At 41.7% G+C, this 24,428-nt stretch overlaps 2 protein-coding genes across 12 annotated transcripts in view; one reads left to right on the top strand and one right to left on the bottom strand.

Annotated features, from left to right (window-relative positions):
* Positions 1-670: 670 nt before the first annotated feature.
* Positions 671-15,261, top strand: LOC123755484 (zinc finger protein 300). Of its 2 annotated transcripts, XR_011229182.1 has the most exons (4): positions 671-837; positions 5,399-5,477; positions 5,609-6,015; positions 11,144-15,261. XR_011229182.1 is itself a non-coding variant. In XM_045738230.2 (3 exons), exon 3 carries the CDS (start codon positions 6,686-6,688, stop codon positions 7,697-7,699), a length of 1,014 nt encoding a protein of 337 aa, XP_045594186.1. In that variant the 5' UTR covers positions 671-837; positions 5,399-5,477; positions 5,609-6,685; the 3' UTR covers positions 7,700-15,261. The 2 variants fall into 2 exon arrangements, 1 of the variants encoding a protein (XP_045594186.1); XM_045738230.2 differs by having other exon boundaries at positions 5,609-15,261.
* Positions 15,262-16,718: 1,457 nt separating this feature from the next.
* LOC123755487 (uncharacterized) overlaps positions 16,719-24,428 on the bottom strand; it is a 52,464-nt gene continuing 44,754 nt past the window's right edge. For all 10 annotated transcript variants that reach the window (XM_069327663.1, XM_069327664.1, XM_045738246.2 and 7 more), the window contains exon 7: positions 16,719-17,044. In XM_069327663.1, coding sequence (XP_069183764.1) covers positions 17,038-17,044 — 7 coding nt within the window. In that variant the 3' untranslated portion in view covers positions 16,719-17,037. The remainder of the gene's footprint in view (positions 17,045-24,428) is intronic.

Below are 24,428 nucleotides of genomic sequence, written 5' to 3'. Positions count from 1 at the left end.
GTTTTATACAGTACAGCTAGCAAGATCTGCGTTTCTCTGCCTTGAGGCATATTAATTTCCAGTGATTGGCATCACTCGTTTCGCGATTAATCTTGGCGTTTCACCCTTTCCGGGCTTCGCGATTAACCCTACATGGATACGCCGGGGCACATCCGATCCCATGATCGTCGTCGCCCCTAAATCGACGACAACAACAACAACAGCTAGCAAGATGTCAATTCCGTTAACCGAAACGGTGTTAACCTGCCCGAAACGCTATATGCGTGTTAGTGGCTTTGCAAGAATGTAAAAATACAAATCTTATGTAATCTTACAAACAGATTGTACCTACTTGTGAATGTATCATCATCATCATCATCATCATCATCATCATCATCATCATCATCATCATCATCATCATCATCATCATCATCATCATCATCATCATCATCATCATCATCATCATCATCATCATCATCATCATCATCATCATCATCATCATCATCATCATCATCATCATCATCATCATCATCATCATCATCATCATCATCATCATCATCATCATCATCATCATCATCATCATCATCATCATCATCATCATCATCATCATCATCATCATCATCATCATCATCATCATCATCATCATCATCATCATCATCATCATCATCATCCATTGTCAGAAAGCCGAGGCCGGTGCCAGCGTCAGGACACGGTCGTTGGTGAAGGTAAACACGGCCGCTGTCAGCTGAGAGGCCGTTGGAACACAGACATCACAGTGAAGCAGGCTGGAGCCGTCACGTCCCGCCAGAGGTGTCCTGGATCGTCACAGTCCGTCACTGTCACGCTCTAAATCTCAAGGTGAGACGGGGTTCACAGTTATCATGCTGATGTTTGGTGCCGGCGTGGCCCAGTTGTGTCACTGCTCCACCCTGCCGTTAGTCTTACCTTGACACACGTGACACACTTTGTTGTGTCACGTGTGTGTTCACAGTGCTGTGTCACGTGTGTGTTCACAGTGATGTGTCACGTGTGTGTGTTCACAGTGATGTGTCACGTGTGTGTTCACAGTGCTGTGTCATGTGTGTTCACAGTGGTGTCTCGTGTATGTTCACAGTGCTGTGTCACGTGTGTGTTCACAGTGATGTGTCACGTGTGTATTCACAGTGCTATGTCACGTGTGTGTTCACAGTGCTGTGTCACGTGTGTGTTCACAGTGTTGTGTCACATGTGTGTTCCCAGTGGGGTGTCACATGTATGTTCCCAGTAGTGAGTGTGTTTCCAGTGGTGTGCCTCCTGTACTCACTTATTTGTACTCACCTGTTTGTGCTTGCAGGGGTTGAGCTCTGACTCTTTGGTCCCACCTTTCAACTGTCAATCAACTGGTGTACAAGTTCCTGAGCCTATTGGGCTCAATCATATCTACACTTGAAACTGTAGCGAGTAGATTATCCCAATAATATACTCGCTCCAAATATAGTGTTAATATTCCTGTCAACCTTTGGAGATGAATGAGGTGAGGCGTTGCCCGGGCAACACGGTGAGGTGTTGCCCGAGCAATATAAGCAGCAAGAATAGCAAACATTAACTAGTCTACTTTCAAGTGTGGTCTAGAGCAGACACTTGCGAGATACTGTACCAACGCTCAGTGCGCTCAACTCACACCAACGTATCACCTGTGTACTTCTGTATATTCGACCAAATATATATATAGTATCTTAGTGTCTGTGTTTATTTGTCACCATACTTTACGTAACAATAGAACCGTTACATTGGTGACCCCAGAGAGTTTCGACGATACCCAGCCACGATGGACTACAACATGGACTCTCACTGGACCTCCACTGCTGCTGCTTGCTGTGGACCGCAGCCACCTGTCGTGGAACGTTGCCAACACCCTTGCCACAGCTATGATTTTCATCGCGATCATCTCTGCATTTTCATCTACTACGGCTTGCTGCTCCACGATCACTACTCACTCATCTGGCAGCTTCATCAGTAACTACATAATGTGGGATCTACAGCCTGTCCTGCCGACTCTCCGTCGCTGCCAGGGCACTGCTTGTTCTACAGGGGCGCCCACGAAAGCTGCTCTTTCGTCAGATTCATCTACACGTTCACTGCATTCTGATACTCTGCCGACTCAAGCACTTTGCGCAGTACAGGACTTACAGCTTGCGTTTCCGACTCTTCGTCGCCTCCAGGACAATTCAGCTCTAGCAGTGATTACCTCGTTGTCCTAACTACGTGCCCACATTACCTCCTAATGTCCTGGTGCCCGAGCGCATCCGCCCCGGATCTAAATGCTCCACCAGCGACCCAAGGACGAAACAATTATGCACATTCTTCTCTCCTGTGGACAAGCTACACCGAGCTTGTCCACACACTGCCTACATCTTTTGGTACCAGACTACAATTTCCACAGTCAACAATGTAGTACTCGGCGTGTACAAGTCCTAATCAACCCAAGACGCTACAGCTTCGACACAGAGCAGACAGCAGACTACGACCGCATCGAGCCGCCACGCTCTCGCTCCCCGAGTTTAGACACTCACAACTCTCAATCGAGCCGCCACGCTCTCCCACATAGAGCTCCACGACTCTGGCCTCACTCAGCTCTCTGCTCTGCTCCAGGCTTCGTCTCAACGTCTGCTAAATCCAGAGACACATCCGCCGACTACGCAGTTCACTTTTCGACCACAGTTACCAGCAGCACCGCCACCTACGACAACGGACGATCCTGTACGACCTCCCATGTTACAACCCCAGTTACCAGCTGCACCACAACCTGATCCTACGACGACGGACGATCCTGTGCGACCTCCCACCCTACGACCCCAGTTAGATGACATCAGCGAAGAGGAGGAAGTTAACTTTAATGGTTATGTAACGCAAGCAGGGCGTACAATTCACCGACCAGCTAAGTTCCTTGATCAAGTATTTTTCCTTTCATCCCCTGGGAGGGGGAGTTCTGTAGCGAGTAGATTATCCCAATAATATACTCGCTCCAAATATAGTGTTAATATTCCTGTCAACCTTTGGAGATGAATGAGGTGAGGCGTTGCCCGGGCAACACGGTGAGGTGTTGCCCGGGCAACACGGTGAGGTGTTGCCCGAGCAATATAAGCAGCAAGAATAGCAAACATTAACTAGTCTACTTTCAAGTGTGGTCTAGAGCAGACACTTGCGAGATACTGTACCAACGCTCAGTGCGCTCAACTCACACCAACGTATCACCTGTGTACTTCTGTATATTCGACCAAATATATATATAGTATCTTAGTGTCTGTGTTTATTTGTCACCATACTTTACGTAACAATAGAACCGTTACAAAACTGTGTATGGAGTCAGCCTCCACCACATCACTTCCTAATGCATTCCATTTGTCGACCACTCTGACGCTAAAAAAGTTCTTTCTAATATCTCTGTGGCTCATTTGGGCACTCAGTTTCCACCTGTGTCCCCTAGTGCGTGTGCCCCTTGTGTTAAATAGCCCGTCTTTATCTACCCTGTCAATTCCTCTGAGAATCTTGTACATGATGATCATGTTCCCCCTGACTCTCCTGTCTTCCAGTGACATAAGGTTTAATTCCAGAAGTCTCTCCTCGTAGCTCATACCTCTCAGCCTGGGTACTAGCCTGGTGGCAAACCTTTGAACCTTTTCCTGTTTAGTCTTATGCTTGACTAGATGTGAACTCAGGATTGGTCTGACATAGGTGGTATACACAGTTCTGAATGATTCCTTACACAAGTTTCTAAATGCCATTCATATGGTTGCCCAACCTGGCATATGTTGCTAATGTTATCCTCTTGATATGGGCTTCAGGGGACAGGTCTGACATGATATCAACCCTCAAGTCTTTCTCTCTCTCTGACTCTTGAAGAATTTCATCCCTCAAATGATACCTTGTATCTGGCCTCCTGCTCCCTACACCTATCTTCATTACATTACATTTGCTTGGGTTAAACTCAAACAACTATTTGTTCAACCATTCCTTCAGCTTGTCTAGGTCTTCTTGAAGCTTCAAGCAGTCCTCCTCTGTCTTAATCCTTCTCATAATTTTGGCATCATCAGCATCCTGTGTGTTCCCAGTGGTGTGTTACCCTGTGAGTGTTAGTCTATTTTGCTGAAATAGGGGGAGTTCAGAGAACATATACGTCATACATAGATGAGATAAAGCACCTAAATTATTGGGATCATCTCAAAGCTTTCCAAATGTACTCCCTAGAAAGGAGATGAATGATATAATAAATAATATACACGTGGAAAATACTGGAGGGCCAAGTCCCAAATCTACACAGTAAAATAACAACATACTGGAGTGAACACTATGGATGAAAATGCAGAATAGAACCAGTGAAGAGCAGGGGTGTCATAAGCACAATCAGAGGAGTTCTTGGTGTTACATATTATGTGTGCATTTATGCAAGCGTGTCGTATATATGAGTCTCGCGTTTTCTCTAGTTACTGGCCCTAGTAAAGCGTGTGTCACTTTGGATCACAGGTTGCAGCCAGTTGTCTCAACTTTGAGTTGAGGTGCGATTGGCGGCTGCCTCCCGAGTAAGTCCCTCTGGTCACTTTTCTTTGGTTAGGTAGCTCAGAGAACCCGTAGGGGCTCCCCACAGAAAACCAGTGTTGTATGTAATGAAACAACATTTTCTGGGTGAGCCCCGGAAGCTCCCCGGCACCCTCCCTTCTGTCGACTTTTTTTTCTTGTTGTTTCTGTTGGGAGTCCCTACAGCTCCCTGGAACTATTGGGCTAATATGCGATACATTAGACCAGGACTTTAGTCAATGGAGTTCAGCCTACCAGGGACTACGTGCCAGAACCTGCGCCCCCCTCAAAGAGGCGCAGAGAGCAATGGCCCTGGAAAACTCCCGTGTGGTTAGGGGTTTACCTTATCTGCCATCAACAGGGGTTAGGCACACAAAGAGGTAGGTGTAGTAACACAGACCCCACAAGGTAAGAAAAATGCAAACGAAAGCCAAACAGGGAGGTAGAACTCCCTCAACTCACAAGAAAACAAGCAAGCAAGCAAACATCACACCATGCCATTGCATTGTTCGTCCATGCAGTCCCCCCTCCCCCCCAAAAAAAGAGCAAACAATTAAATTCTTCACAAAGAATTCAAGTGTGGCCTCAGTCGTCACTTTGTGGAATAGACGTGTAAACAAACTGAGAGTGCCTAGCCCTGCGCCTAGCCCAACACTCTAGGTCGGCCATACGTGTATCAACAAACTTGTATCCCGATTCAAATTTTCCGAACAAATCGGGCTCGTAACCCGAAAAGTTCGTAAACAACGTTTACGAACGTACCTCGGGACGTTCGTAACCCGAGGTACCACTGTACAGTATATGAATATCAGGGATATTCTTGGTAGGAAAAGTCGTACTGATCACTCAATCTTTTCATTTACAGCTCATCGTCACACTGGAGGAAGTACACTGGTAATTTCAACACGTGTTCAACATTTCAACACGAAACGTGTTCGAAACGTGTAAGTGAAAAAATACTGCTTATATGTGATTTTAGCTCTAGGTGACATTAATGATTCCACAGATGAAAAATAGTACATGTATTGTGACATTTAGGAACTTTAAGCTTGACTAAACAACTTAATTTTTACAGGCCCATAACCTCAACTTACAAATTTGGTCACATGATAAATTAGGAGCGATTGAAGAAGTTTATCCTTTGAAGAGAAATAGTTAACATGTAATGTGAACAACTAGTGCACTGAAGCTCACGCTACCAGCAGGGGTTAGATGCACATTGGAAGAATATTAAGCTTCATTCTGCTAACAGAAGGTGCAGCAGTGTGCATATTACATTCATGGATATTAGAGGCTGTCTGTTTTGTTGACTTAGTACATTTTTGGTATGCAGTATGATTCTCAGGTGTCAAGTATTGGACAGTGGTAGTGAGTGTGAGATAAGTGATGCCATGTGTTGATACAATGCCCTTCTCATACATTGCTGGATTGGGAGTTCAGTTCATCACTCAGAGTGAGACCTTTCATCGAAATCAGCTGTTGGTAAGTGATGAGGAAGTACCTTGGAGAGGCAAGTACATCATTGTTAAAAGTGTCTTCGTATTGTTTGTACAAAAAATTTATCTTGTATTTACTGGTGAGAGAAATGATTCCACTATTTTATGTGTGTAATATTCTTCACATAATACACAGTTCACATTACAAATTAGAGTTAAGAACAAATAAACATTTTATTGCTACCTCTCAAGTTCCTTCTCATAAATATGTTCTATTACATTGTATCATGGGAGTTGGGCCTGGAATTGTTTTTGGTTTAACATTGTAAAAAATTAATACTAGAATTTTCTCATAGTAAAACAGACACCTTATAGGAGAACATATTATCGTTGATGTAATCATTTCAGACCATTTAGGAAACTGTTTTCTGAAAATGAGATTATGTTGCAGAAACATACACAAGAGCTCTGAAATATAGTTTGCTGTTACTATTGTTTAATAAAGTTTGCATAACAAATCCATTATTTTTTAAGGGCACCAGCATTGATGATCATTGTTAAAAAGACTTTAATTAATGATAAATATTGTAGTGCATTTGTCAAATGTAAAGTTATATCAGGGGCCAAAATACTTAAAAAACAATACCCAATCCAATGTCTAAATTTTCCAGTCCAATCCAACATTGTTGTTCAGTGTCTTTATTACTTTACATACAATGAATCTTACAAGTAGTTTGAGAGTTCAGTCACCAGAGAAACCTTACAAGTGTTTAGTATGTTTAAAAAGCTTCTTATTTAAACTTAATCAAGTAAAACATATGCGAATTCATGCAGGAGAGAAATCTTTTCAGTGTTCCGAGTGTCTTAAAGACTTTGATTGCAAATCACAGTTAGTACTTCATATGAGAGTTCATACAGGAGAGAAACCATATCAATGCTCTGTGTGTCTAAAAGACTTCTCTCAAAAATCAAATCTAACAACACACATGAAACTACATACAGGAGAGAAACCATATTGTTGTTCAGAGTGCTTGCAAGACTTTTCAAAAAAATCAAGTCTAGCAACACACATGAGAGTTCATTCAGACGAGAAGCCATATCAGTGCTTGCTTTGCCTAAAGACCTTCAAACACAAATCAAATCTGGCAATACATTCAAGACTTCATTCAGGAGAGAAACCTTATCACTGTTCAGAGTGTCAAAAAAACTTTACACGGAAATCTTCTCTAGTAACACACATGAAACTTCACTTAGGTGAGAAACCACATCACTGTACAGAGTGCATAAAATCTTTTTCACAAAAATATGACTTGGTAAAACACATGAGAAGTCATACAGGAGAAAAACCATTTCAGTGCTCTGAGTGCCTAAAATCATTTTCACAAAAATATGATTTAGTTAAACATATGAGGCTTCATACAGGAGAGAAACCTTATCAGTGTTCGGTGTGTCAGAAAGATTTTCCACGAAAATCATATCTTTCAGCACATATGACATTTCATACAGGTGAGAAACCATTTCATTGCTCAGTGTGTCTAAAGGATTTTATTCGAAAATCTGATCTAGTAAAACATGCAAGGATTCATACAGGGGAAAAACCATATAAATGCTCTGAATGTCAAAGAGCCTTTTCTTGTAAATCAACTTTGATAAACCATATGAAAGTTCACAGTAGAAACCATACTGATGTTGAGAATGTCTTAAAGAACATTAACACTGACTCAATTTAACTAATTCTAATCTAACGAGAATCAATTCTCTTTGGCCCAGAATTCTAATTGCCAAATTTCACAAATAAATGGGATTTTTCTGTGGAGAGCCCCGGCTCCCCGGAGCTATACCAGGCTGATAAGTATGTATTAGACCGTGGCATCAGTCAATTCGATTGGAGTTCTAGCTTACTGGGGACCAGGAGCCAGAACCTGGCGCCCCTTAGAGAGGCACAACTAGCAATGGCCTATAGAAACCCCCATGTGGTTAGAAGCATTCTATGTCTGCCATCTACTGGGTTAGGCACCCAGAAAGGTAGGCATCTCTAAACAGACCTCAGCTGGTGAAACATTGCTACCAAAAACTGAACTGCTAAGCAGAACGCCCCAATCTGAAAACAAGCAAACAAGCATGACGTCACACCCGCTGCCACACCGCCTGTCTGTGCAGCTCCCTCCTCCCCGGTAGGGGAAAGGGGGCAACCCTTTTTCGGGTCAACCTGTTTGTAGGGTGACTGATTTCACGCTTTCGTTGCCTTCCTTTTGGTTTGACCCTGGCACCTCACATATTCTGCATCTTGTCCGGTTCGTGGTGGCTTTTCTTAGTCTGCTGGGGAGTTCAGATTTGGCCTACGTTGATGGCTGGTTGGTGTGGGCTCCCTGCCGGTCTGCTTGTGTGCTCGCCAGAGGGGTGGTTCTTTCCCAGCTCGCCAAGTTCTGGTTCCTGGTGTACTAATCCCATCTAGTTCCTTCTCTGGTTCAAACTTGGTTAGGTCTTGTGTGGGACTCTCGAACCGCTTCCTTGTCTCTCCCTCCTGAGTCACTGCTGTGGCTGCAGCTGTTTCTGAGGAGTTCCCAGGTCACTTGTTGGTTCCTCGAGCAGCTGTGCAGGAGTCGGACATTCGCCGTGCTGGTTTACCCGCCGGTTGGGTTTGGTTTCGGCATCTAGAGGCCTTGCATTGGCTGCTCCATCGCTGGCTTCCTCTTTTGGGGTTTCTAGGTTCAGTGCAATGGCGCCTTTCCGAGCCCTCGCTCGATGTGTTCACAGATGCCTCATCTTTCGCCTGGGGCTTTGTGACCAGTGCTCGCCAGGCCAGCCAAGGTCAGTGGGGGTCCGTCCTTCTGTCAGGCTCACAGCCCGGTGCAGGAGTTTGCGGCGGTGTGGCTGTCTTTTCGGAGTGTTCGTGTTGCTCACGGATTGACTGTCCGGCTCCATTCAGACTGCTCCCCGGTGGTTCATTGCCTGAACCGGGGCGTTCGATGCGATGCTTGGCTCGTTGGGGCTGGTCATTTCGGGTGACTCGTCTGCTGAGTTCTCAGGGTTTGGCTCTCCTGGCAGTTCACATCCAGGGGGATGTCCAATATCCTGACGGACGGCCTGTCCCGGTTCATTCCCCTTTCCACGGATTGGATGGTCAACGTCAACTCGTTCAGTTAGCTCTGCCAGATACACGGGCTCCCGGAGGTGGACTCTCTGCGTTAGTATGGGCAAGGTGTCTCCCGGTATATGTGACGCCATTCCCCGACTGCGAGGCGGTCGGGGTCAATACTTTTTAATGGAACTGGTCGAGGTGGGGTTCCCTGTACCTCTTTCTCCTAGTCCGGCTGTTGCTTCAGGTTCTGGCTCTTTTAGAGATGTTCCAGGGAAAAGTAGTCCTGTTGGCCCCTTGGTGTCCAGCCCAGCCTTGGTTTCAGGCGCTGCTTGCTCAGTGTCCAGATCCGAGGACTTTTCCATGGCTCCACTTCTTTCAGCAGATCGCGCCAGTCTGGTACATGGCTGGTTCAATCTTCTCCTCCGGTCTTCACGTCTGATCGGAGCCTTGTGATGCGGGTTTATCACCACTTGTATCGTGATCAGGTGGCCTCGTTGATGTGGCCCACCTGTGTGTTTTGTCTCGACAACGGTATGAAGTCTCCTGGCAGTTCTTTCAGCACTTTTTGTCCCTTCGTAGGTTGTCTTTGGTTTAGGATTGGGTTGTTTTGTCCTTTCGCTCTCTTGGCTGTTTCAGGACCCTTCCTCCCTCCGGTTGGTGGTTTTCATGTTTTTGACATTCAGTCTCTAAACTAAGATTGGATAGCCAGTGCAGGGGTCTGGGGGAGGCCCCCCATCCTTTCCCCTCCCTGGAATGGGAGGGGGAGAAGCGCAGATAGGCGGTGCGGCGGTGGGTGTGACATCATACTTGCTTGCTTGCTTGTTTTCAGATTGGGGGGTTCTGCTTAGCAGTTCGGTTTTCGGTACCAATGTTTCACCAGTTGGGGTCTGTTTTGGGATGCTTGTCTTTCTGGGTGCCTAACCCGATAGATGGCAGACACAGAATGCCTCCAACCACATGGGGGTTTCTATAGGCCATTGCTCCTCGTGCCTCTCTGAGGAGGCAGGTTCTGGCTCGTAGTCCCCGATAGGCTAGAACTCCAATCAAATGGACTGATGCCATGATCTAATACATACATATCAGCCCAGTATAGCTCGGGGAAGCCTCCAGGACTCGCCCAGAAAATGGCGTTTCATTACATTCAACGCTGGTTTTTTAATTTTGTCTATTTGGGTGAATTCTCTACCTTAAAAAATATATGCTCTGCATTAACAGATCCTGCAGAATGCATGTTTCACTTGTTTGCTCTCTCTGCCTTCCTACTTGATGACTTGACTAGTTAGATTTTTTTTACTCTTTTTTTAGTTATACTGTGTCATCAGTAAAACTCCCAAGATCTGAGCCAGTCTTCACCTAATGGAGGTAAACGTTTAAGTTTAAAAAGCTACAAATAAAACACTTGAATATGCACTTACACAGTTATATTGCTTCAGCTTTATATCTCATTTTAAAGCATGTAGCTTCATTTTAGAAGCACATTAGCTATTTTCATAATATGCAGGTTTGTACATGGTTTTGGAATTTGTTCTGCAAGAACCCAGCCAAGTGAAAGGTGCAAGAATGCAACCAAGTAAATCATACAAGAACCCAAGCAAGTGAATTATGTCATGCATTGCTGTGCGATGTTGGCCAACCAGTTTACACATGCTCTCACAATGTATAAATTCAGGGCGTTCTCATGAGTGTTCTCAACATCAAGAAAGTGTCCTACCAAAGTGCGCTAACCTAACCAACCAGAGGATCCATGAGCAGAAAAATGGAAATTGTCAATTTCGTGAGCCGCTACCATTTTCTTGTTAATCTGTTTTTGGCCTTAAATAAAGTACACATCAGAGTGCAGGCCTTAATTAAGGTATACTTCAAAATGCAACGTGCTATAAAGATGACAGGCTGATTGATTAAACTTTGCATTTTTCACCATTTTTTGTTGTCTACACTCATTAGGGAATACCCTTTTAGCACACTGGGATGTTGAAAATGATAGGAATAATTATATACATGTTATATTTAAGTAAAAGTAGAAAAAGCAATAGTTAGGAAGGTCTGTAGAATTCTTCGGTATAAATTTTAATTTGATTTTACTGTCTTCCAGAAACATACCCATATGCATCGAGGGCTGCCTGTACTGTATAATTTCTTGGTAAAGAAATGATAGTACCTGTACCTGCATATAGCTCAATATCCGTTGCCCAGACGACTCAGGGCAGCAATCGCTTCTTTACTTTTGTTAATGGTTTCATATTTGCTCCTAATTGTATACAATAACTTTATATTTTTTGTGTACATGTGTGTGTGTGTGTGTGTGTGTGTGTGTGTATGTGTGTAATTACAAAAGTGTAGTTACAGAATGAAAGCTACACTCGTGGTGTCTCATCTTCCCAATACTCTTTATCGTATAGCGCTTTGTAACTACTGACGGTTTTGGCTTCCACCACATTTTCACTAAGTTTGTTCCAACCATCTACCACTCTGTTTGCAAACGAAAATTTTCTAATATTTTTTGCCACCTCTGCTTTCTTAGCTTGAATCAGTCCTCTTGTTCATGAAGTTGCTGGTTTCAGGAATTCTGCTTTGTCAATTTGGTCTATTCTTGTTAGTATTTTGTAAATGATGATCATATCAACTATCTTCTAACTTCTAGTTTTGGCATGTTTAACGTCACTAGTCTCCTCATTACTCTTGTTTTTCAGTACCGGAAACCATTTTGTAGCATGCCGCTGCACTTTTTCCAGTTAATGTGCTTTTTGATATTTGGGCACCATACAACTGCTGCATATTCTAGTTTTGGTCTCACAAAAGTCATGAATAGTTTCTTTAGTGTTTCACCATCCATATAATTAACCACGAGGATGCGCAGAGCACCATGAGGAGTTTGTAGGTACAGTATAGGGAGCGATTCAAAACTCCTGCGGGTACACGGGGCTCACATCCTGTGCCTCAGGACTCCTGTAAACAGACACCATCTTGGAAAAAAATCATAAGCATCCATGCTGGCTGTAAGAGCCTTAGTATTGAGAGAGTGACAAAGGCTGGTGCATGCAGGACCAGCTCACAGCACCGCTGTGCAGCTAAGGGCCACAGCATCACTTAGTAATGATGAATAAAAGAGGCAGCTGAAATTATTTTGCATTGATAGTGTTATAGATGATACTGACTGTGATAAAAATCATGTACAACGTTCAGATATCAATGAATACAATGTTTATGATATTCACAGCATGAGGTAGAGAGACAGCACCCAGTCATTGTTTCCTGCATCTGTGCATCATGAAACGATCTTATGTTCCATCACCAATGATCATTTTGTTATGAAAATGGATTCATATTCAGGATTTTGTGACAGGAATATGATAATAACAGCAGTTTTGTAGCTAGTCATAGCAAGATGAGTAGAATATGGGAGGCATTGTCTTGCATCATGTGACTGTTGGCATTGTCTGCTTGTGGCTCCATGCTGTGTTTTGATTTCATCACAATACCCACCAGAACTGCTTATTAGTATGTTATGGTGCATATAAATGTTGATAGTGATATATAACACGCGTATATAGCGTAATAACAACAGGAACACTGGTTGATCTAAGAATGTAATATATGTGTTACCATATATGAGCTCCATATTTTTTGAGAATAGCAAAATTCCACACATTTACCTACATACATTCCATATATTACACATTAGTGAATAATATTACTGCAAAAAACTAGATATAAACCAGTCACAGACACTGAAATAATTATGTAAAAATGTATTTGGGGCAGCCCCTGCCAGACACAGCTGTTAGGCTGACCTTGGATTCTTGTTCAGTGTATATAAACACCTTATATACAATCTTTGTGGTTCATTATGATGCACAAACATGTAGATAGGTATATACAACGTGTGTGTGTATATATAGTGTAATAACAGCAAAAACAATGATTGATCGTAGAATATAATACTGTATACATGTCACATATATGAGCCCCATTAATTTTGAGTTCCACACATTGAACTATATAAATTCCACATATTACACACTTTTGAATAATATTACAGCACAAAAAAAACAACAGAAGAAACGAATGAGGAACATCAAAATAATTGTGAAAATGTATATTCGCAGAAACTGCCGCCCCACAGGGTGGCGGGGTTGAGTGACCCTGAGCATTTCATTGCTCAGCGCCCATAATTTGCTCAACTTCTCGGCTTTTTCTCTGACATCATGGCTAAAGTATGTCACATCCAATCTTTTATTTTAGTTTCCCATGATCAGAGTGCATTTTAACAATTTAAGAAGAGAAAATGATTTTTTGGAAATAATTTATTACGGGCTCACCACGTGGGTGTCATATTTTAATGCAGCACAGCTTGGTGGTTAAAAGCATGTCTGAAGTTGGAAAGTGATGAATTCACTCCTCTCACAATGTATTTTAAGTGTTCCTCTACTTACTATCCAAAACCATCCCTAGGTCTCGTTCTTTATTAGAGTTCTGTAATTCCTTTCCACATAATATGTAAGTTGTGTATGGTCTATTTTCTCCAATTCCACATTCCATAACCTGGCATTTATTCACATTGAATTCCATTTGCCATTTGATGCTCCAAGCACTTACTTTATGTAGATCAATTTGAAGGGCATTACAATCATCTGCATCTACTGTTATCCCCAGTACCTTAACATGATCTGCAAACATGTTCATATAATTCTGTATTCCTTCTCGTAGCTTGTTTATGTAGATCCTGAACATTATTGTGCAAGAACTGAAGCCTGTGGTACTCCATTAGTAACACTCCTTCAGTCAAATACATTGTCTTTGATTACTGCCCTCATCTGTCAGTTGGAAAATTTTTATTCCATGTCAGAAGTCTCCCTGTCACCCCTTCAGCATGTTCCAGTTTCCAGAACAGCCTCTTGTGTGGGACTATCAAAATTCTTTTTTAGGTAATATGGTGTTTAACGAGGATAAGTTCCAGCTCATGCGCTACGGAAAAATTGAAAATATAAAAACAGAAACCACGTACAAAACTCAGGCAAATCATAACATAGAACGAAAAGGGCAATATAAAGGATCTGGGTGTACTCATGTCGGAAGACCTTACCTTTAAAGAACACAATAAAGTAGCCGTCACAACTGCAAGAAAAATGACAGGTTGGATAACAAGAACTTTTCACACTAGAGATGCTATACCGATGATGATACTTTTCAAAACGCTTGTGCTCTCTAGAGTGGAGTACTGCTCCACAATGTCAGCCCCTTTCAAAGCTGGAGAAATTGCTGACCTGGAGAGCGTGCAGAGATCCTTTACTGCTAGAATCCACTCAGTAAAACATCTAAATTACTGGGACCGACTAAAGAGCCTAAATCTGTACTCCCTTGAGCGCAGGCGGGAGAGATACATAATAATTTACACGTGGAAAATAATTGAGGGGCTGGTCCCAAACCTGCACACAGAAATAACATCACATGAGACCAGAAGACATGGCAGGATGTGCAGAATACCCCCGTTGAAAAGCAGAGGTGCAACAGGTACTCTGAGAGAGAACTCTATCAACATCAGAGGCCCGAGACTTTTCAACACGCTTCCACTACACATAAGGGGCATAACTGGCCGACCCCTCACAGTGTTCAAGAGAGAACTGGATACGCACCTCCAAAGGATACCTGATCAACCAAGCTGTGACTCATATGTCAGGCTGCGAGCAGCCGTGTCTAACAGCCTGGTTGATCAGTCCAGCAACCAGGAGGCCTGGTCGACGACCGGGCCGCGGGGACACTAAGCCCCGGAAGCACCTCAAGGTAACCTCAAGGAAGCACCTCAAGGTAGGTCCAGATAGACGCAGTCAACCCAATCATCACTTTCCTGTAGTATCTCTGTGGCTCTATCATAAAAGCTAAGTAGATTTGTTACACAGGATAGGCAGTCTCCGTGGAGTAGTGGTAAGATGCTCACCTGGTGTTTCGCGAGCGCTTTGTCCTGGGTTTGTATCCTGGCCAGGGAGGATTTACTGGGCGCAAATCCTTAACTGTAGTCTCTGTTTAACCCAACAGTAAAAACTGGCTACCTGGTTGTTAAATAATTTGGCGGGGTCGTATTCCAGCAAACATAGAATTAAGGACTTGCCCGAAATGCTATACGTGCTAGTGGTTGCACAGGAATGTAAAAACTCTTGTATATACTGTATAAATAAATAAAAAAATAAAAGAAATCTTCCTGTTCAAAAACCATACTGTCTGTCTGTCAAGTCATTAAGACTATCAGTTCCTCAGCACTTCATTGTCTTGATGCTATGCATCATAATAGGCTTCACCTCACCTATGGTGCATTTCATTCATTCCCTGCTTGGAGCTTGTATATTGAAACTGTTACCCTGTTTTAATATATAGTACAAGGTAACAGGGGGGGCCCCTGCTCCCTCTCACTACCTTCCTTTTCCTGCTAGGGTGGCTCGCTTACAAGATTTTCACTTAGTTCACATTGACAATGTGAACTTGTTCCTACTTTGCCCACTTGGAGGGTCCCATTAGTGAAATTTTATAGGACTCTGACCCACATGGTGAAGGCTTATACTCCTTCCTACTACTGTATATTGAAAAGCCATATGCTTGAACATTTTTCCTCTCCAACTACATTGCTCTGTTCACTGATGGGCCCAAGTCTGCCGACGGTGTCAGTCAGTTACTTCATTTTTTTCTCTATCAAACCTGTATGTGCTGCTTACCCCCTCCCCAGAGACTAGCATCTTCACTAGGATCACACCTTTATGCAATTTTGTATGCTGTTCATCAGCTGTTTTCTCTGCATCAATATTCCTATGTCATTGTGGTTGACTTTTGCAGTACCCCCTCATGGCTCTGGAGTCTTTTAACCCTTTACATCTTTTGGTGGTCAAAATTCAATATGACTGTTTCTTATCTCTGGCAGATATAAGAGGCGAGTTTTCCTGGGTTCCCAGCCATATTGGAGTTGCCTCGAATGAACTTGCACATGGCCACTGCTAAGAAGGCCATTCATGTTTGCAACATTTCCCAGAAAGGAGTTCCTTATTTAGATTTCTACTGTCATTCATGCTGTAGTCCTTGACCATTGACAGGCTGGTGTTAAAGTTAAACTGTGCTCCTAAATGTGACATTCCCCTTGGCCTTCCTCCTGCCACCGTAATAGGCAGTAGGAAACGGCTTTGGCTAGATTGCATATAGGTTTACCTGTTAATGATTTCTGGGATCAGTGTCCCAGTAGCCCAGTCTCTGACCAGGCATCCTGGTTGCTGGTTTGATCAACCAGCCCACATCCACCTGATTCATGGTCATTTAAAGGAACAACACCCTGCTCCCTTTTGTCCAAACCGTGTTGTCCTACTTAGTCTGGTACTTCCTCGACGAATGCCTAAATTTTCAGGAGGTTCGAGTGTCTTACTTTCATAGTGTCTCAAGGGGGTCATTTGTCTCATTAAAATCCTTGGCGAGTCCGATATCTTTCATCTTGTTCACCTTATTTTCTGTTCTTGTATTGGCGCCTGGAGTGATATTTAACTACTTCTTGATATCGTGACACAGATGGTGCTACATAGTCTTCCCAGCTTGGGGCAACTTTTGATAATTACTACCTCATGACACCCGCATAACCAATTAATGCACGACTTGCACTGGAGAGAGACAGGTTGCATAATAAATAATAGACCCTCCAGTAATAAAAATTTATTGATAAATTACAAAAATAGAAGGAGGGGCCACAAACCAAACATAAATACTTGTCAATATTGAAGGTCGTGTAGTTCTTCACTATACTCATCATAATGGGAATCATAACTCAAACTGAAGGACTTAATACATGAAAAACCTTCACATTTTATGTGATGGGTAATAAATCAATATGCTATTATATGCAAGTGTACTGGACTATGTTTAAAACTTGATCATCATCTGAGTAAATGCCAATTGTGCGGCAATGCTTCCAGCTACGGTAGTTCTTGCTTGACTAGATGCTCTTAATTCACTGACGGATCACGTGCTGAAATAGAGGAAATAAATAATGAGCAGTTCCCAGACAAAACAAATTCATCGAGTACTTTAGCCTATATGTAATATCACAAAGAAATATAAATATACTACATATTATACAGTATATTAATGTATTATATGTATGCATGTTGTACCTAACAACCCAAATTTTTCTTATTGAAAATGTGAAATATGTGTTTCAGATTTTTTTCTTATTGAACGATTAAGCTTTCCATTACATTACATATGATTTGAATTTTTCCATTACACACAGACACACACTATATATGTATATGTATATATATATATATATATATATATATATATATATATATATATATATATATATATGTATATATATATATATATATATATATATATATATATATATACAGGCATACCTCAGAATACGATTTTAATCCGTTCCTGGAGACGCCTCGCCTTCCGAAAACTCGCATTCCGAAGTTAATTTCCCCATAAGAAATAAAGGGAAATGAATTAATCCGTTCCTGACTACCCCAAAAACCCCACATCAAACTAAATTTTTATACCTAATTCATCTAAATAAACCTACAAAAGTATGTTCCAGTTATTACTTACCTTACTGTCGAGTGCTGTAGGCGTATGGAAGATGGTGAGGAGGGGGGAGTAGGAGAGGAGTTAGTGTTTGGAAGGGGAGTCCCCTTCCATAATCACATCAGGCAGTGAGGACCTTTCTGGTGTGCTCTCCCTGGGACGTTTAACCTGAGTGCCACTAGGTCCTGGTTGAGGTTCACTGCTCGATTTCTTCACCAAATATTTGTCCATGAAAGCTTGCTTTTCCCTTCTTCGCAAGCTCTCTCTGTAGTAAGGCATCACAGTGTCATTGAAAAGATTAAGACAACGGCCTACTACAGTTTTGTCTGGGTGAGTGTGTTCAATAGTTGTTTGAATCTCTTCCCACATCTGACACACCTTCTTCATTACTGCAGAAGGGACATTCGCTGGTGCTGTTGCCACCACCTCCTCCTCCACTGCAGAATCATTCGCTGCTGTGTTGGCTTCCTGTTCCTGTTGAAGGGCTAGGAGTTCTTCGGTGGTCAGTTCTTCGTTGTGTTCTTCCACCAACTCCTCCACATCATCACCATCCAATTCCAAGCCCATTTTCTGGCCTAGACTAACAATTTCCTCAACAATAGGCGCATCATTTATAGGCTCAAACCCCTCAAAGTCTAGTTCTCTCACACCTTCAGGCCACAATTTTCTCCAGCCAGAGATCAGGATTCTTTGAGTCACTTCTTGCCAGGCTTTGTCAACGAGTTTTAAAGCACTAAAAATGTTAAAATGCTCTCTCCAGAACTCTTTGAGGGTGAGGTTTGTGGCTTCAGTCACTTCAAAACATTTCCGGAAAAGTGCCCTTTCATACAGTTTCTTAAAATTCGCTATGATTTTCTGGTCCATAGGCTGAATTAGAGGAGTGGTGTTAGGAGGAAGGAATTTAACTGTGAGGAATTTATTGCATTGAGGCATCAAATCATCTTCCAAGCCTGGAGGATGAGCAGGAGCATTGTCAAGGAGAAGCACGGCTCTGAGTGGCAATTGTTTCTCCTGCAGATATTTTTCTATGGCAGGGCACAGCACTTCATTCACCCACTCCGAAAAAATAAGCCTAGTCACCCATGCTTTTTTATTAGACTTCCACATCACAGACAAACGGGTTTTCTGCACATTATACTGTTTGAAAACCCTTGGATTTTCAGAATGATACACTAGCAAGGGTTTAATTTTTAAATCGCCACTCGCATTTGAACACAGCACAAGCGTAAACCTATCTTTCATAGGCTTGTGTCCAGGCAAGGATTTTTCCTCCTTGGTAATGTATGTCCTCTTAGGCATTCTTTTCCAAAACAGTCCTGTTTCGTCACAATTAAACACTTGTTGCGGTAGGTATCCCTCAGCCTCTGCAAACTCTTTAAATTCGTCAATAAATCGTCCAGCGGCTGGTTTGTCTGAGCTGGCTGCCTCCCCATGCCTTGTAACACTATGGATACCACTTCTCTTTCTAAATTTTTCAAACCAGCCCCTGCTTGCCTTAAACTCTTTCTTTTCTGCATCACTCGTTGCAGGGGTCTTCTTTAGAAGGTCTTCGTGCAACACCCTGGCTTTCTCAGAAATAATGGCCTCCGAAACACTATCACCCCTCAACTCCTTGTCGTGTATCCAAATTAATAACAACTTTTCCACTTCTTCAAGTATTTGTGGTCTTTGTGTCGTTAATGTTCTTACTCCTTTTGCCACATTAGCACTCATAATCTTATTTTTCTTCTTAAGTATAGTGCATATTGTTGATGTCGCTTTGTTGTACTGCCTACAAAGATCAACAACACGTGTACCGTTCTCATGCTTTCGAATGATCTCTTGTTTCTGCTCTATTGTCATCCTCACATGAGCTTTCTGGCCTTTATCCTTACCACTGGCTTTCTTGGGACTCATGGTGAGATATATAATAACAAATTGTATAGACAAATCACCAAAAATCCAACAAAACACTGAAAATTCACGACAAGAATTGATGTGGGGGTAGTCACTGCGCGCGAGACAATGGTGAACTGAGGGGCAGCGGGGCAGAGGGGCGACGATCGCCGAACGACCACGCGCTAGGTCGGCTGTACGCGTATCAACAAACTCGCGTTCAAACTCGACTCCCGAAGTAACCATCGCCTTCCGAGACAAATTTTTGGAGTAAATACACCTCGCCTTCCGAAAATCTCGCATACAGGGACAATCGCATTCCGAGGTACCACTGTATATATATATATATGTATATGTATATGTATATGTATATATATATATATATATATATATATATATATATATATATATATATATATATATATATATATATATATTTAATTTATTTTGGTAGCAGTCTTTCTTGTAAACATATGTTGTTAAATATGACCGAAAAAGTAAGATTAATAATGCTAACACGAATTAACCAGACCATCACTAGAGAAGTCTTAACAAACAACACAGAAATCATCGATAGATACAGCGATAGCAGGCGGCTTGACATCTGCGAAGCACTACACACCAAAAAGTCAACACTAGCAATCAACAGCCAATTAATGCACAACTATATTCTACCCACTTCAAGACTCCGTACTAATATAGAAGCATCAAGAGGAAGTATGGGCCAATAGGCCCTTTGCAATTACTTCCATTCTTCCCTCTCATTTATCCAATTACTACCCAATGTTCCGTGTTCTGTCTTGTGTTGGTCAAAAGCTTGTTCACCTCATCCAAAACTGTTGCAACATATCACCACATTCAAATGCGAGTATATAATGCAAGCTGTTTAAGTGTTAGCATAAGTAGAACTCTGTTTAGTGTTTTCAGGTTACAGTTGTGTGTGTGTAAACTAAAGTCTTTGAAAATGTAATAAGTTATTACGAAACGCGTTCAAGCGTCGCATCAGACTAGAAATAAAAATGAATTTTGGAGAATTGATTTTTCAATTACCATTGACAGTAAAAAGAAACAGGAAATATTGAGAAAATTCGTGTTAGAATTATTAATCTTACTTTTTCGGTCATATTTAACATACATATACATACATACATACATACATACATACATATATATATATATATATATATATATGTGTGTATATCACGAAAATAAACACGTGATTAAGAATGTGACAATGTCAGACCACGGAGGAAAAATGAAACGGGAAATTTCCTTAAGTACTTTCGTATATTAAATACATCTTCAGAAGGTCATTTTACAGATCGAGTGATGGGTATAAATAGGCAGGAGAGAGTGGTGAAGTAAGGTGAGGTACAATACTTGGACAACGCATATATATATATATATATATATATATATATATATATATATATATATATATATATATATATATATATATATATATATATATATATATATATATATATATATATATGATGAAGCATGATGAAGTGATTTGATAAAATATCTGTCACGAGAGTTGTAGGGTATTGGGTTGTAACAAGTATATTATGTCAGTAATATATTTGCTCCAAACTCTCATTAGCTTATGTGCAGATAATGAGATGGGTCTGTTAATTCTACTTAGTCCACTAATGACAAATTCATACTTTGTCCCTAATTACAGTTAATACTTTTTCCTGACCTAATAGAGGATGGTCAGGTGAGGTGTGGAGCAATCATGGTGAATAATTATCAGTTTAATTTCAAGTGTTTCAGTACAGACACTTTATCTGCTTGATGGCATTCTGGGAGTTTTTCTACTCCCTAAGCCCTGCTTAAGGGCAGGCTTGACTTGTGAGAGCTTGGTCCACTAGGCTGTTGCTTGGAGCGGCCCACAGGCCTACATATCCACCACAGCCCAGTTGGTTCGGCACTCCTTGGAGAAAATTATCTAGTTTTCTCTTGAAGATGTCCACACTTGTTCCGGCAATATTTCTTATATTCGCTGGGAGGATGTTGAACAACCGTGGACCTCTGATGTTTATACAGTACAGTGTTCTCTTTATTGTGCCTATGGCACCCCTGCTCTTCACTGGTTTATATTTCATTTTCTTCCATATCGTTCACTCCAGTATGTTGTTATTTTACTGTGTAGATTTGGGACCTGGCCCTCCAGTATCTTCCATGTGTATATTATTTTATATCTTCTTTCTAGTGAGTACATTTGGAGAGCTTTGAGACGATCCCAATAATTTAGGTGCTTTATCGCATCTATGTATGCTGTATATGTTCTCTGTATTCCCTCTAAATCAGCAATGAAAGGGGGAAGTGAGTACTGAGCAGTACTTAAGATGGGACAGTACAAGTGATTTGTATATTACAACCATTGTGATGGGATCCCTGGATATGAAAGTTCTTGTAATCCATCTAATCATTTTTCTGGCTGACGCATTATTTGCTTGGTTATGCTCCCTAAACATTAGGTCGTCAGACATCATTAATCCCAAATCCTTTACATGCTGCTTTCCTACTATGGGCACATTTGATTGTGTTTTGTACTCTGTATTATGTTTAGGGTTCTCATTTTTACTGTACCTGAGTACCTGGAATTTATCACCATTAAACATCATGTTATTTCTGTTGCCCAGTCAAAAACTTTATTAATATCTGCTTGAAGTTTTTTAATGTCTTCAGCAGAGGTAATTTTCATGCTGATTTTTGTGTCATCTGCAAAGGATTATACGAAGCTGTGATTTGTAATTTTGTCTATATCTGATATGAGAATAAGGAAAAGCAGTGGTGCAAGGACTGTACCCTGAGGTACAGAGCTTTTAACTTAACTTTTAACTCGATTTTATATGGTTGACTGTTACTCTTTGTGTTCTGTTCAACAGAAAACTGAGTATCCAGCGTCCTACTTTACCGGTAATTCCATTGACCTCATTTTGTGTGCTTTAGAGGCACCGCACATCTTCAACATTCACCAACAGCAATGTAGCACTCAGTGTGTTGAGTTCCTGCCCTCACAAGACACTTCAGCTTCGACACAGAGCAGACAGCCAGACTTCGGCCGCATCGAGCTTCCACACTCTTGTACTGCATTGAGCTCCTCGACTCCTCCCTCATTCAGAGTGCCACGCTCTATGACTCTCGCCCTGTATCCGAGCTCCCTATCCCCGGCCTCACTCAGCTCCCTGCCTTCTCCAGGCTTCGTCTCAACTTCGACACTTCACTACACTGCTAACAAACCGACTGCTGCAACCAAGACTACTAAATAAATATAAAAAATCACTAAACTCTGTGTGTAATCAACCAGCTATGTACATGTAAACATACATTACAGGGTTAAGAGTCGGATGACTTTCCAATACTTTTGTACAGTCTAATGGCAGAGTAGTTATAGTACTTTACATGCCAAGGGGCATGGAGGCCCTGGCTGACCAGATTCTAATCCTTCAGGGGTCAAGCATTTTCTGATGCATGTTGGCTTGAGGATCATTCAAGCTAATATATATATATATACAGTACAGTACAACCTCGATTCAACGTACCCCGATTCAACGAATCTCCGGCTAGTTCGCACACTTTTCAGGCCGAATTTACTCGCCTGGTTCGGCGAACAATGGTTCGCCGAAGCGGGGGATGTTCGGATTTGCTTGCGATGTCCAGACAGAATTCACAGACTGGTGGAAAACTTTCCCATTCCATCACAGATTACAATTAATAATTCCCTCATATGACAAGTTCGATCACACAAGTGAACCGCACAAGTGGACCGCACAAGTGGACCGCACAAGTGGTCCACAAGCTTACAATGTTGGGACAGAGTTCACAGAGTGGTGGAAAACTTTCTCATTCTATCACAGATTACAATTAATAATTCCCTCATATGACAAGTTTGATCACACGATTGGACCGCACAAGTGAGTCCACAAACTTACGATGTTGCAAAGTTCACAGAGTTGTGGAAAACTGTCTCATTCTATCACAGTTTACAATTAATAATTCCTTCATAAGACAAGTTGCATCACACAATTAAGTGGACCACACAACAAGTGAACCATATGAACCAAACACCAGCCAGAATGGTCCACACAACAAGTCAACCACATGAACCAGATACCAGCCAGAGTGGTCCACACAAATGAACGATCGAGTTTCCATAATTTTCGTTCACTGATTTGTGGCAGACGTATCTTTGTAAATTAATTTAAAGGCTGAAGCGTGATCAGCTAGCTACATGTCGTAAAATCTCCTTATAGACATTTTCTGTGATAAGACAAGGTGAGTGAGGGTGGACAGATAAGGGAATACTGTTCTGTAAACCTCACTTGGTTTTCCTTCGTCTGTGTCGTTATAGTTCAGTGACCCATGATTTTGAAAGTTTCAGACTAATAAATCATTTCAAAAACTAATGCTTTAATAGCTTTTTATTATCCTAATTAAACTAAACTAAATAAAACCGAAAATATACTGTAATATGATAGACATCTGCTATTTGAGAAATTATTTGTTATTGGAACAACTCCAGCGTGAGCGAGTGGACGGGTCTAATCCCTGTACACACAGCACCATGCATTTCTCGTTTCATTTCGTCACCACAGTTCAGTGACCATGGCTTCGAAATAATAAAATTAATAAATCAGTTCTAAAGTAAGTTTTTTATATCTCTTATTATCCTAATAATGTTACTAATCTAAATATATAACCTAAAAATATATAATATGATGTAAATCCAATATTTGAGATAAATTTATGTTACTGGATCTGGCTTAAACACCAGCCTACTGGAGGGTGTATAGACCTAGTCTGCGTTTATACAGTAGGCACCCAGTGCCGTTAGCTTTGTCTGCGTGCGAGTGACGTGTTTGTCCGCCGGTGAAAGAATAATCATGGAATTTACCATTTTTTTGACTACAGCTTTATTAATATACAACAAG

Source organism: Procambarus clarkii, chromosome 20 (genome assembly GCF_040958095.1).
Source record: "Procambarus clarkii isolate CNS0578487 chromosome 20, FALCON_Pclarkii_2.0, whole genome shotgun sequence".
In the NCBI taxonomy this organism is placed as follows: Eukaryota; Metazoa; Arthropoda; class Malacostraca; order Decapoda; family Cambaridae; genus Procambarus; species Procambarus clarkii.
Note: the sequence above shows the minus strand (reverse complement) of the source record. Positions and strands in the feature narration are given on the sequence as shown.